Source organism: Ptychodera flava, chromosome 20, assembly GCF_041260155.1.
Source record: "Ptychodera flava strain L36383 chromosome 20, AS_Pfla_20210202, whole genome shotgun sequence".
Classification (NCBI taxonomy): Eukaryota; Metazoa; Hemichordata; class Enteropneusta; family Ptychoderidae; genus Ptychodera; species Ptychodera flava.
The window spans coordinates 27141532-27153812 of record NC_091947.1 but is presented as its reverse complement, the minus strand read 5'-3'; the positions used below and the strand labels follow the sequence as shown (position 1 = coordinate 27153812).

Genomic DNA, 12281 nt, shown 5'->3' with positions numbered 1-12281 from the left:
ACTTTAGGCTATTTACTTCACACTAAAGCGATACAGAAGTCGGAACTACGCCGAAAGGTAGTATGGGACCCATACGACCAATGTAAACATTGTATCCAAGGTACGATGGTGATTGATGAAAGTTAAAACATGTCTGTCATAATCTACATCGTATAATTTAAATGTGGCAGCTATGATGATGAGGTGCATATAGAGATCGTGCAAGAATACATTATTAACACGATTGGAACTAATTTGGGATAATTGGATGGTGAAGTTAGGTCGTTTTCACCTGCAAATGTAAGCTCATCTGCTTTTCTTTTTAAGTTACACACTTGTTTTTATGAGTAATTTGTTTTTATGAGTAATATCGCAACTTTCAGCTATATGGCACCTAACACTATTGAAAAATTTGCAAAATATGAAAATCCAATTATCCAAAATTAGTTCCAATCGTGTTTATTTGTAAACAAGAAACTCGCATAGGCGCAGTTCCGACGACGGTTTCCCTTTAATAAAAAATACTATTATAGACTATTCGAAGCATACATGATATATACGAGCGTACGTACATATGTTTGAATAATTCCTCTATAACGAGATGACATTTCCATTACTTAGCTATTACGATAGATAAAGGGGAGAGAGAATATCCTTTGTTTTCACACGGGGAGTTGTGTTTTTTACGAAATATCAAACGGCATTTGTCATTTGGAAAGTCTACTGGAATTCTGTCCAGTAAAAAGCAAAAATCAACGTTTCTCATTAAATCAATAATAACCTGTATGTCTGGTGCTGTATCCAGATACTCTTCGGAGAAGTGCTCGGTCAAATCGACAGCTTGGTACTTGCTACACCACATGTGCGACGAAACAAAGGCTGCAAATACATAAATACTTTTATATGTACAAATAACATATAAATGCATTGTAACGGCGACGGTGCAGACAAGATAGAGAGCATACAGAGCAGCGGCGACACTTCAAAAGAATTAGTCGCTCGATACTTCCTAAAGATACAATGGCAATACATATAACACTTCGGTCTGTAGGTATCATTAACTGCGAATTAAGTTACTGAGAATATGGAATGCCTCAATCTAAGTTATGATAACCGAATAAAAGTTTATCGTAGGTAAAGTCCACGAAGAACTTCATACAATCGGCACTTTGTATTCGTAAAATGCGGAATCAAATCAAAATCAAAATCAAAATCAAATCAAAATCAAAAGGCAAAATCAGGGGAGGTACAGTGTAAAGAGCTTCAGACGGAATACAATGAGTGTGATTATTAGTTGTGGAAAGGTAGCATTGCCACAGGAAAATTAATTTACTCAAGCTGCTTAGTTGGTTTTAGTGCATTGACGCATAATTAGTAAGCCTGTTTTTCCTTAGCCGTTCTCATTGTACGTTCTTTATGGTAAATATTCATCGCGACCATCGAAACTGAGACGACGCCATATTGCCGACCTCACACATTTACCTTTCTCAGTTCCGTAGCCTCCTTCTTGTATGGTCCATTCTCCTCCATGATTCCAACACGACATGTCTCCTGTCTGGATAGTAGACGGTCAGAAATTTGTTAAAGTATTGGAGCAAATGATACAATCGTCCGATGTTTTACGAGGACTTGACCATTTTTCTAATATTTTAAGCACAATTTGATATTAAAACGTAATGGCGTTGTTAGGGCTTTATATCCCAATTTTCTGTATTTTGTGGAGTCTGTCAGCAAGAGTTTTGCTTAACTAATGTACCAATGTAGGACTTGTAAGCCTTAAATGAGAAAGTTTCTTACCTCGCCACTTGCATTTTGAAGGAAGTTCGGTGACCAACCAGCAATTTTAATTTTCTTTCTCGTAAGTGTTCGGGGCAGCAGGTCTGCGCTGTCCGCAAGCTGCAGGTGAAGGATACAAACAAAAGTGAGCGTTCAATTTTCAAGTGTACTATCCGACGGTAGAATGTAAGGGAGCCTTCACTTATTACGGCCGGGGATGGGCCGGCAAAGTCCGGGTACCTTAAATTTAAAAACTGCAAAGGGGGTCGTGTATTTTTCACACAGCACAGAGACGGAAGGTCACTTGATTTTCATAAGTATCAATCCCGTCAAAAAGCAGTTTCGGTGTTCAAAAATATTCTGGGAAATAAAAGTGATTATTGGCGGCATGATTTCATTCTCTGAAGTCGTTTCACGGCAAATTTGAATAAAATTATGATTATCTGTCGCATGAATATCTTGCCTTGGCAACTCTATACAGGCTGGTTTTCTTGTAAATTGAGCTCGCTGGGGGCAAGACAATTATTAGGTGTAATCTAAACCAGGCATACATTGAAAGGCTCCCCTTGTGTTGTTAATTGTTTGGCACTACTGTTGCTATCTGACCAGTTTTCAGGAAAGAGCTGACAGGATAAATGAACACAAAGTCTGTAATATAAATTAAAAGTTTCAATGACTTTGTTTTTTTATGTCAATAAGCGATAAGGAAGAAATACATAAATATACCTTTTCATATTATTACTCTTAAAATAAGTATGTGTATATACTATATAGTAAAGTATCCTTCAGGTAGCATTATGATATTGTGGCCAGAGTATTCCATCAGAGAGCATGTCCTTGATTAAAGGTATACCTGTAGTCTAAATATATGGTCAAAGGGGCGTTCCTTGGTATTCAAAATGCCCATGTGAGGGCGCTGTTTTTAAAAAGCGGCCACCCGCTTAAAATCTGTGATTGGTTAGATTTTCTCTTTCCATGGTAACTGTGGCGAAATTGGAACAGGTGACAGTATACCTTTAGGCACTTTTATCGAAGCTCACTTTCAAATCGTTCTCCTTAGCCCAGGAGTAATGGGTATCTGGGCCTGTAAATTGGCCATTTGACCCCTTTATGACCTTACATCCTGGCATTTTTGGTGATACGAGGGAACATTTTCCTCTGAAAAAATGCATCTGTGTGAAAACGCACAATTTCCCTTTGTAGTGAGGCCCGTTGGAAATGTGGTTGAATGTTACCGAGTTTTCTATCAACCTGGTACACTATGATCAACAGAAACATCATCAGGACGTGTGGTCCAAGGAATCACGGAAATGGCCATGTAACTTTTGGTTCAATATCAGTTGAGAAGTACACGATATCTACATTATATGTACAAGATCTGAACAAATACTGGACTTGCTCCAAGTTTGTGGGCATATAAATACCAAAACAGAACAGCAGACTGTCACGTTAGAAGTAGGCTGTCCCCTAGATCGAGGGTGAACGCGATGGCCCACACCAGGCAGTAACTGCTGCCAAGAAAATCCAAGTGACTGCGGCCAGTCCAAACAAATACTTAATTCATCACAATCTGTCAACCAAAGGGGACAAAAGAGACAAAATCAAAGTAGCTATATACCTGTGGTGTACTCAGGAGAGCAAAGAAAAATATGGAAACTCAGAGAAATGTAATAAATTATTTAGAGACTGTTCAAAATACAGATAGTGACAGTGACTCGAAGCTTTTTGCCGGGAAGAGGATGATAGTGTTGTAATCAATGAAATTGACAGCTGCAAAAGTGATGAACAACTTTTGAACCTTTCGAGACACAGTATACAGTGTATACAAGTTCTGGAAGAAGAGCGGGATCTTGGAATAAAATCTCTTTTCCATTGATGTTATATTGTATTTATGCACCTGTAATGGCCAGTGTTACTTTCAAAATCTGAGCAATTAAGCAATTGAATGGTCATGAAATTTTGTCATCCTAAAAGGGGGGCTCATAATTAGGGGGCAACGGGTGGGGGTTCACTCATTTTGACTGATGCGCAGGAAGAATTTGTCGACCCATCCAGGCCATTATAACTAAACGCTCCCTACGAGCTAGCTATCGACTCGGCAGTCCAGTTGCAGCAGACATTGTTCCAGGGCGAACGAACAAAATATTACATTAGAGAGAGAGAGAGAGAGAGAGAGAGAGAGAGAGAGAGAGAGAGAGTTGCAGCAGACATTGTTCCAGGGCGATATATTAGATAGATAGATAGATAGATAGATAGATAGATAGATAGATAGATAGATTTATTTCACAGCGCCGACTGTTAGTGCAATAATGTCAGTTATTTAATACTTGATACTTATAATTCAGATTCTATGTGAATTAATTCATTTAATCAGCACATTCGTCACTTACCTTTTGTTTCTCTTGTTTTTCCCACTTTAGATGTTGCTCATCCACATCCGGCTCTTCGTAGTTGTCTGTCGTCACAGCAAATCCACACAACATGACGTTACGCATCGACAGGTGTAGAGCGCCATCTGTGACTGGTATGGGGAGAATTACCTGGCATGCTGTGTAGCCTGGCGTTATTTCTTTCGTGGCATCAAGCTGTGAACTAACCTGGTGATACGGTAGCAAAATTTCAAAGGGTTAAAAATGTGAGCTCCTGCAGTTGATGCTACGGCAATTGTCTTTCACCTTTGTACGTTGGAATTTGTTGATGCGGAGGAAACATTTTTTTTTTGTCTATTGGGGTAATCTTATTAGCAACATGCATCTTCTGCAAGCGTGTAGGTAAAGAATGTTTCTTTTCGTTCACCTTAACTGTAACTAAGTTACGCCGATATAAACTAAGGTATATTTTACAGAATCGTACCTGGTGACTCATGTCCTGTCCCTGGATGTAACACGTCGGCCTCTGCAGACTAGCAAAATGCATTCGAACTTTATAATTGCCATCCGGGATATTTGGAATCTATAGTATACACAATGGAAACGTGACATGACGTTTATCAGTATGAAGTATGATCATTGATATGGCAAAATACAGATAACATTGAAGCCTGGGATGTTTTTTTTTCTGCTCAACTTATAAGTCACATATGTGACAATCAAATACCAGAAAGAAAGGCCACCCACAAAGGCCAATCAGAAGGACGTTAAATAATGTGCCTTCTCCACTCGACTAAATAATACAGCTGACTCATGCGGCTTTCAAGACTGATTGTCACACACAAAGGTGCCGTGATGATCTTTTTTCGTACAGATTTTATGATTCGTAATGTAAGTTATCATGTCATTTTCATGCCGTGTACGCTTAATTGCATTGATTTCCGTGAAGAATCGGTTTTCCACGTTTCACAAGATGACGGAGAAACGTACTTGCAATTATCGAAGTAAATGACGCTTGAAGTTAATGATATTGGGAAAGAGGAATAACGGAATGGTAAACAGACCTTATACTCTATTTTCTGCTCTTGTGTGGCTTCCACACCGGTACTACGGGCAGAACGGTGCATAAAACCATCCTGGGTATTTGTCAACAGCTGATAGATACTGGCCGTTGGTTTGACGCCACCGAAAGCCTTCGACTGCGATTCTGTTGGAAAGTGACCATGTAATTTAGATAAGTTGCCCTGACAGTGCACTTGAATGCAGATAATTTATACCAAATCTTTAAACCTTTGTTTTATCAATAGTGATTTGTCCTCACACATCTCATGTAAGGTATAAAACAAATTGCAAGAATTACTGAATTTAGAAAAACCGAATTATCTGTGCGCTCATAAGTATAGATAGGACTCTGTATAACAGCGACCACTGAACGTCTTGAGTACAACACCAACGTGGGGATGTGGTATACTTAAATGTGAATTTACACGGGCTCTACTATCTTGATATGTGAGACATATGACTTGTCCTACCTAGTCCATAATTCTTGTAGTATTTATGGTCACTCTCATATACTATATTGTTTATTGCCTGGTAGCTGGGACCTGCACAATTAATGGCGAAAAGCACTCCTTCTGGTTGGCGGACCAAATGGCACGGCGACCCACTCAGTTCAATGAACTTGTCAGATTTCTCTGTTGATGGAAGAACATATAGTCAATTACATGAGTGAGTGTCTTGTCTTCTGCTATCATAGCGGCAGTGATATCACAGGGCATGAAAGATCCGATTGGTGTTGTTGAAAACTTCGATGAAAAAGACACTGGATCACGTAAAATAGCATTCTGCTTGTCCTACCGGAAAGGACGATGACATACGTCGAAACGAACAAGAGGCAAAAAAGCACCCCTGGACGGATTTGTGGTTTCCAAAGCTTCACAAAACTTTGCTGGTCGGCTTGCTTCGTACAAATACAAACTCCAACATTTACCCGATAGATTTGACAAAGACAGAAATGGCAAATCTTGAATTTCAAATATCAGTATCTTTGAATGTAGCAACTTGTTTATCAAAATCAAAATTTGGCATGATGACCTACGGTTTTTACTTCAGATTATGAAAAAATCCTAGTTTATAGATTTCTCGAGAAAAGCGTGATAAAAAAAGTATGAGTTCCATATGACCTTGGCCACTTTCATATTTTTTCCTGGAGCAGTACTTAAATTCTTCTGTGTGTCATACTTTAGAAAACGAGTCAAATATATCACTATGATTCAACTCAAGATCCATTCTTCTTCTTTGGCAGATATTTCCTCTTCTAGTTTCTCAATACATGCTCTCTACATTTGTTAATATGACCATCGACAGTTGCAGAAATCGTCATTCCTAAATACAAGTACATTCCTTGATTCGCAGTTTCTCTTTTATTCTTAAAGATCAACTATTAAACCCCTCACAAGCGCTGCAGATCATATTTCTATTCTTACCTTGGTCACTCTGAACTGCAAACACCCGCACTAGGGAAAGTCCAGCTGCCTTTTCTTCTTCCTTCCATTGCCTTTGGAATGCGAACTTATTGTCCCCGGTTTCTACTAATTGACCTTCTTCGAACATCGCTAGGGGCGTTTCGTCGTGAGTCACCAATATCCGGCTCCTTTCTGAAACCCATCCTGTCACAGCTTCTTTATCTATTGCCACGCTTCCTTTCATAGGTTGAGCATTGCCTGTTGCCAGGCAACAGCCAAACTCTGACGTTTCTTCATCACCATCCACAGGTATGTTGCAAATGACGCCATACCTGCACGAATGTTCTGGTCCGGTGACAATAAGTGTTCCCGCCTTGGTCGAGAATGTCCAGAGGTCGGGCGAATCTGCCGATTTCGTACTTCCTTCAATAAACTCAGCTTTTGCGTTGACGGAGTCTGTGTCCGATGCTGATACTGTGACCATATACAATGCTGCTGTCGTCTTGTCCTCTGTTCCTGAGCTTGAAGAACACAACACCAATACCAGAGCGTGATTCGGTAGATGACGCAACAATTCCGTTTCATCGTCGCCACGGTAAGCCTGGCGGTGGACGACTTTAGCCGTCCGCGTGTCTGAGTCATTCTGAACTCCAGCATCGGTGCGATTGTGAAACAGTGCAACTTTGCTGCGCGACGGACCACTGATCTGCAAAGTGCCGCCACTGGCGACTTCGAATTTCCACGAATCGGTGCCCTGCTCAGAAAACTTCTTCACTTGAAAGATATCGGAATCAACCCCGGACCGTAGAACATAAACCGCAGAAACCACTTCAGTGTCACCGGCACCCGGTAACTCCGCACTGCAGAATATCAAAGATGTTCCACCACCACCACCCTCGTTTACGTTGAAGGGAAGGTCGTATATCTCCTCATCACCCGTTTGAAATGTTAGTCCATAGAGTCCGTTGCCATAAATTGGATCATTGCACAACATGGATGCGTAGTTGTGTCCAAACAGACAATGGACAATAAGCCTTCCTTCTTCATCCGTCTCGAGACCATTTTCGGCACCAAAGTGTCCGGCGTGAAATTTGATGAGACTGGTCGGCTGAAAATGGTTCATGTCGAAGCCAGAGCGCAAGAGAAAAATCTCTGTTGTTGAATTCTCCGCTACGTTGTAACTACACGAGACGAGTACGAGGGATGCGCAGCCACCGTACGAGGCATTGACACTGAACTCAGTCAGGTCAAGGTAGCACCGAACCGGCCACGTGCTTCGAGCAAATCCACGAACTGCAGGAACACCATCTAAGAATGCGAAAAAACGACAGCGTGAAAATAAATATTAGAAACCCTGGAAGTTGGGAGTAGCCTTGACTCTGAGCAAACTAAGAACACTCGCCAATCAATTTTGGATTTCACCCATCAAGTCTTTTGCTGAGTCATGACGATCGAAATTTGAGTAAAAAGATAGGAAAATATGAAGATATTTCTCTATTGGTAAATCTGCCTCTGGCTCAAGTGTGCAAACCCTTGAAGCGCTATAATTTTACATTAATTTTCCTTATGACAAACTTAAGCTCTAAAAAACAAAAATTAACCGCTCAAAACAAAAAAATTGATGAACGAGTGTCGGCGCTCTACTTAGCAATTGTTATTTGTCTTTCACTGTACATAATAAAGATCTATTTCCACCGGGAAGTGCAAAATCTACTGGACAGTCTGACAACTTTAATTATATCATACCAGTATATTGATGGTGCAAATACAGCGATCTGATTGGTCGAGACGCGAAAATAACCGTGGTATATTGGCGATATACCACGGCTGACCGTGCGCACCAGCTCTCAGCTTGAGGAAAAGTCCTTTTATGACGTTCCACGCCAGAATTTCTATATACTGTTATAATATAATAGCAATAAATCACACCCAGCGACGGTATACCACTCGATTTTGACCATTTCACTTCATATATGTACTCGCAATCGCTCGTGCACATATGTCGTGAACTGGTCAAAATCTCTTGGTATACCATCGCTGGGTGTGCTTTATTGCTTAAATATACTAGCATAGTGTCAAGCTTTATTGAACGACAGATAGGTGGTTCAAAGACCCAGAGACGATATTTGATAATAATATTGATATTTTCATTCTCTACCCCTTTGGGATGAAAATACGATGACAACGTGGGCAACCGTGGACCCTCCAGAATATATCTTTCCCAATGTTGGACACAACGTTTATGGCGATCAAAGTTCCTATTCAGTGCACGCCTTTATTTATTCTTCATTTTATGATTTAAGGTCACACTGGAACCCTTGGGCAGATGATGTATTCATTATGGGGAATCGTGTCCAATATTTAAGGGCAAGACTTTGACATAAACGGTAATTTTGAATATTTGAAGACCTCAAAAAATACGCTGATTAGCAAATGATATCTTTTTTTTCAAAATTGAAATATTACGGCATTTTACCTGCGACTGGTTTTGTTGCTTCTTCTGGCAAAGCTATGTCATCAGTGTATGTATTAACCACTGATAAAGCAACCACTTCCCCGACAGCGGTATCTTGATCAGGAGCTGATCCTGCTTCGTTTTCCTGCGCGGGTTCAGAATCGTCGACTACTTCTGCGTTGTTTTCTTCATCATTTTCCGGTACGTCGTCATCTTCATTGTTTATAGGACTCGGGTTTTCCGCAGCCTCGTCAATATCATTACTTGGCTCTTCGGACTGTTCGATAATTCCCTCGACAGGCTCGGATTCATTCTCTCCTACATCAGCAATAGGCGTCTCCTTCCCTTCAGCCTCGTTTTCAGTTTTAAAATTTCCATCCACTGGAGATTCCGGTTTACCGCCAGTTTCTCCGTCATCGTCAGGTATTGATTGCGGTACTTCGTTTGCTCCAGCCTCGTTTTCAGTCGTCCAATTTCCATTGACTGGAGTTCCTGGTTTTCCTCCACTTTCTCTGCCACCGTCAGGTGTTCGCTGCGGTACTTCCCGCTCTTCAGCGTCATTATCAATCACTGCATGTTCACCAAGTGGTATTTCGGTGCCCCCACCACCGTCCACTGTGGTTGCAGCAACGTCGATATCAGCGACAACTTCTGACTCTTGAATATTATCTTCCAGGCCGTTTCCATTTGTTTCTATTCCAACCGCGTCACTTGATTCCAGCTTGTTTCCTTCTTCCTCTGTGATCACGGAAGCGTCTCCCGCCGATTCAAGCATTTTTTCTTCCTCAGTATTTCCCTTTGCCTCATCGTCTACATCCTGGTCATTCATTTTCTCGCTGGTTTCTATGGCAACTTCTTCCACGGATTCTGGCTGGTATGCTTCCTCGGCGCTTTCACCGGCCCCTGTGGATTCAAGGTCAACTACTTTTTCGCTTGCGTCAGTGACATCTTCCTTCGATTCTGCCCGACCATCCTCCTCCAAGACGTCATTCGTTGTCAACGTTACCTCTTCGCTGGTTTCTTGTTTGCTCCAATCTTCGGCTTCTTCAGTGGGTTCCATGGCAACCGCCTCGCCAGATTCTGGGTCTTGCCTTTCTCCAGCACTCTCACTCATTCGCTTTTCGATTGCAGGGTCTTCCAGATCACCATGACCACCAGTGTCTTCAATTGGCAACGTCTCCGACTCTCCCACCTTCTCTACGGGTTCTGTAGTTCCATTCTCCCAAAAATCAGGACTATCATTTCCGTTGACCGTTTCCGTTGGCGGGAGTGTCTCTTCATCTTCGCCCAGCCTGATCTCCTGAACAGGTACAATTAAGTCTTCGATGACTTCATTATCTTGTTTTGACATGCCATTTTCTTCGGCCGCATCTTGCTTCGGTGGGAGAGTACTGTCATCACCTCCAAGAAAACTTTCCTCAGCCTTCAGTATCTCGTCTTCTTCGATCAACTGGCTCGGGGGAGGGCCAATCCAGTCGTCATTTCGACTTTTGTTCTCTTCTTCAGGGAGGAGAATCTCTTCAAATTCGTCCACTAATTTTGTTATACTGTCCCGGCGCTCCGCACTGATTTCTTCCGCGGTCTTTGGTCTCAACGCCTCTTCAAGTTCAAGGTTGTCATCTGCTTCGTCAAGAGGTTTAACAGGTGTCGGGACTAGTGATGTGTTATCCGTGATTTCTTCAACGGTAGGCTCCTCTTCTTCAGTTTTTACGGGCTCTAGACACATAGAACAGAATAAAGAATGTGTTGAAGAAACTGTTGGAAACTGTCAACGAGAGAATTCGCAAGCTCTATTTCCGCTGTTCTATCTCAATATGTTGTGACCGTTTCAACACAGAATGCGAGTGCGCCTCTCGAGAAATTGCGCCCTCGTGCATGGAAGGCGGCTGAACACAGAGACTGTGCTTACTTAATGTTTCTCGGGCAAATTTCATCCCTTGCTATACACAATGAATACAAACATAAATACATGTTCACTGAAATACACAATTTCAATACAATGTCGACGTGCAACGGTCGTCGCGATCGACAGTCCATGCCCCATTGAGCAAAAGTAAACTGAGAGCAAAATGCAGTAGCTCTGAGTGGCAGGGCTGTGTGTTACCGGCGTTATACGGCCTCCCTCTCTGGTGGGAGGCCGTATAACGCCGGTAACACACAGCACGGTACGCAGAGCTAAAATGCAAAAAGTACTCAGAAGTTCATATGAATCACCTGTTCTGCTGGCCGGTCTCGATTGTCTGTTTGATCGAACTGACTTGTTCGAATGATGACTTCTAACCGAAGCTGGTCTAGACCTTTGCTGTGACGGTCGAGGTGTGGACGCCCTGGAGTCGACTTGCTGCTTCGAGCCTCCACAACCCATGGTTGCTTCTGTTTCGTGCTCACTGGAATGAAAAGTCAAGCATGGAAGTTCACGTATATTTTGTTATCATATGGAATGTAGATCTGAATTCTGTTTCTCCATGCCACTATTTTATAGATGATTCACATTAAAGCATTGATAATGATCACAATATAATAAGTTATATGCGCCTTCTTTTAAGACATCATTCTACTGGCATCTACTTGACAAGGAGCTTTCATTTATCGTGCTTCTTTCTACAAGAAACATGGAAAACACGTCATTATTCAAAACTCTACTGCTTGTTCTTTTTGTTTACTAAATTTAAGTATGGAGGTTCTTCATTATATTGATTTTTTCTCATCTGTTCCCATTCAGCTGCGTGATATGCTTTTTGCTCAGATGATTTTCTACCGAGGGATATATACTTTGAAGGCTCTGATGTGAATTACAATTTGTAAATCAGACTACCCCCATTGGTGTGTAAATAGATGAAAAAATAAATAAATGATAACGATTATTGAATCACATATAGCCGGATAAATTGCCTTGCATTGAATCCTCATGTTGTTTTCTGAAAGCTTGCTCGAAGAACAAACGGATGAATGCGAGACACTGAAAGACACCTGGTATCAACTGTACTGTCGTCATATTGACGACGTGGTGGAACTTTGGGGAGAGAGCTGAAATATAACGTACTGACATTGCCGAAGCGTAAATGGCGGGGTGTTAAGAGAATATTTAATGTTACATCATACCAGTTTATCAATGGCGCAAAAACTGCGATCTGCTTGAAAATAATGATTGTATATTCGCAATACAGCATGGTTGGAACAAGCACGAGCTCTCAATTAGAGAAAAATTCCCTTAAGTTTTTACAATTTCACGCCAAA

The 12281-nt window shown here is 41.4% G+C and overlaps 1 protein-coding gene across 1 annotated transcript in view; it reads right to left on the bottom strand.

Annotated features, from left to right (window-relative positions):
- The window catches only part of LOC139120460 (uncharacterized), a 31882-nt gene that overhangs the window by 15148 nt on the left and 4453 nt on the right, over nucleotides 1–12281 (bottom strand). Inside the window, exons 2-11 of the mRNA XM_070684908.1 lie at nucleotides 11259–11431; nucleotides 9066–10760; nucleotides 6611–7897; nucleotides 5657–5818; nucleotides 5189–5331; nucleotides 4609–4707; nucleotides 4146–4352; nucleotides 1777–1875; nucleotides 1462–1534; nucleotides 761–858 (exon numbers count right to left, since the gene is read on the bottom strand). Of these exons, the coding sequence (XP_070541009.1) occupies nucleotides 761–858; nucleotides 1462–1534; nucleotides 1777–1875; nucleotides 4146–4352; nucleotides 4609–4707; nucleotides 5189–5331; nucleotides 5657–5818; nucleotides 6611–7897; nucleotides 9066–10760; nucleotides 11259–11409 (4014 nt within the window). The 5' untranslated portion in view covers nucleotides 11410–11431. The remainder of the gene's footprint in view (nucleotides 1–760; nucleotides 859–1461; nucleotides 1535–1776; nucleotides 1876–4145; nucleotides 4353–4608; nucleotides 4708–5188; nucleotides 5332–5656; nucleotides 5819–6610; nucleotides 7898–9065; nucleotides 10761–11258; nucleotides 11432–12281) is intronic.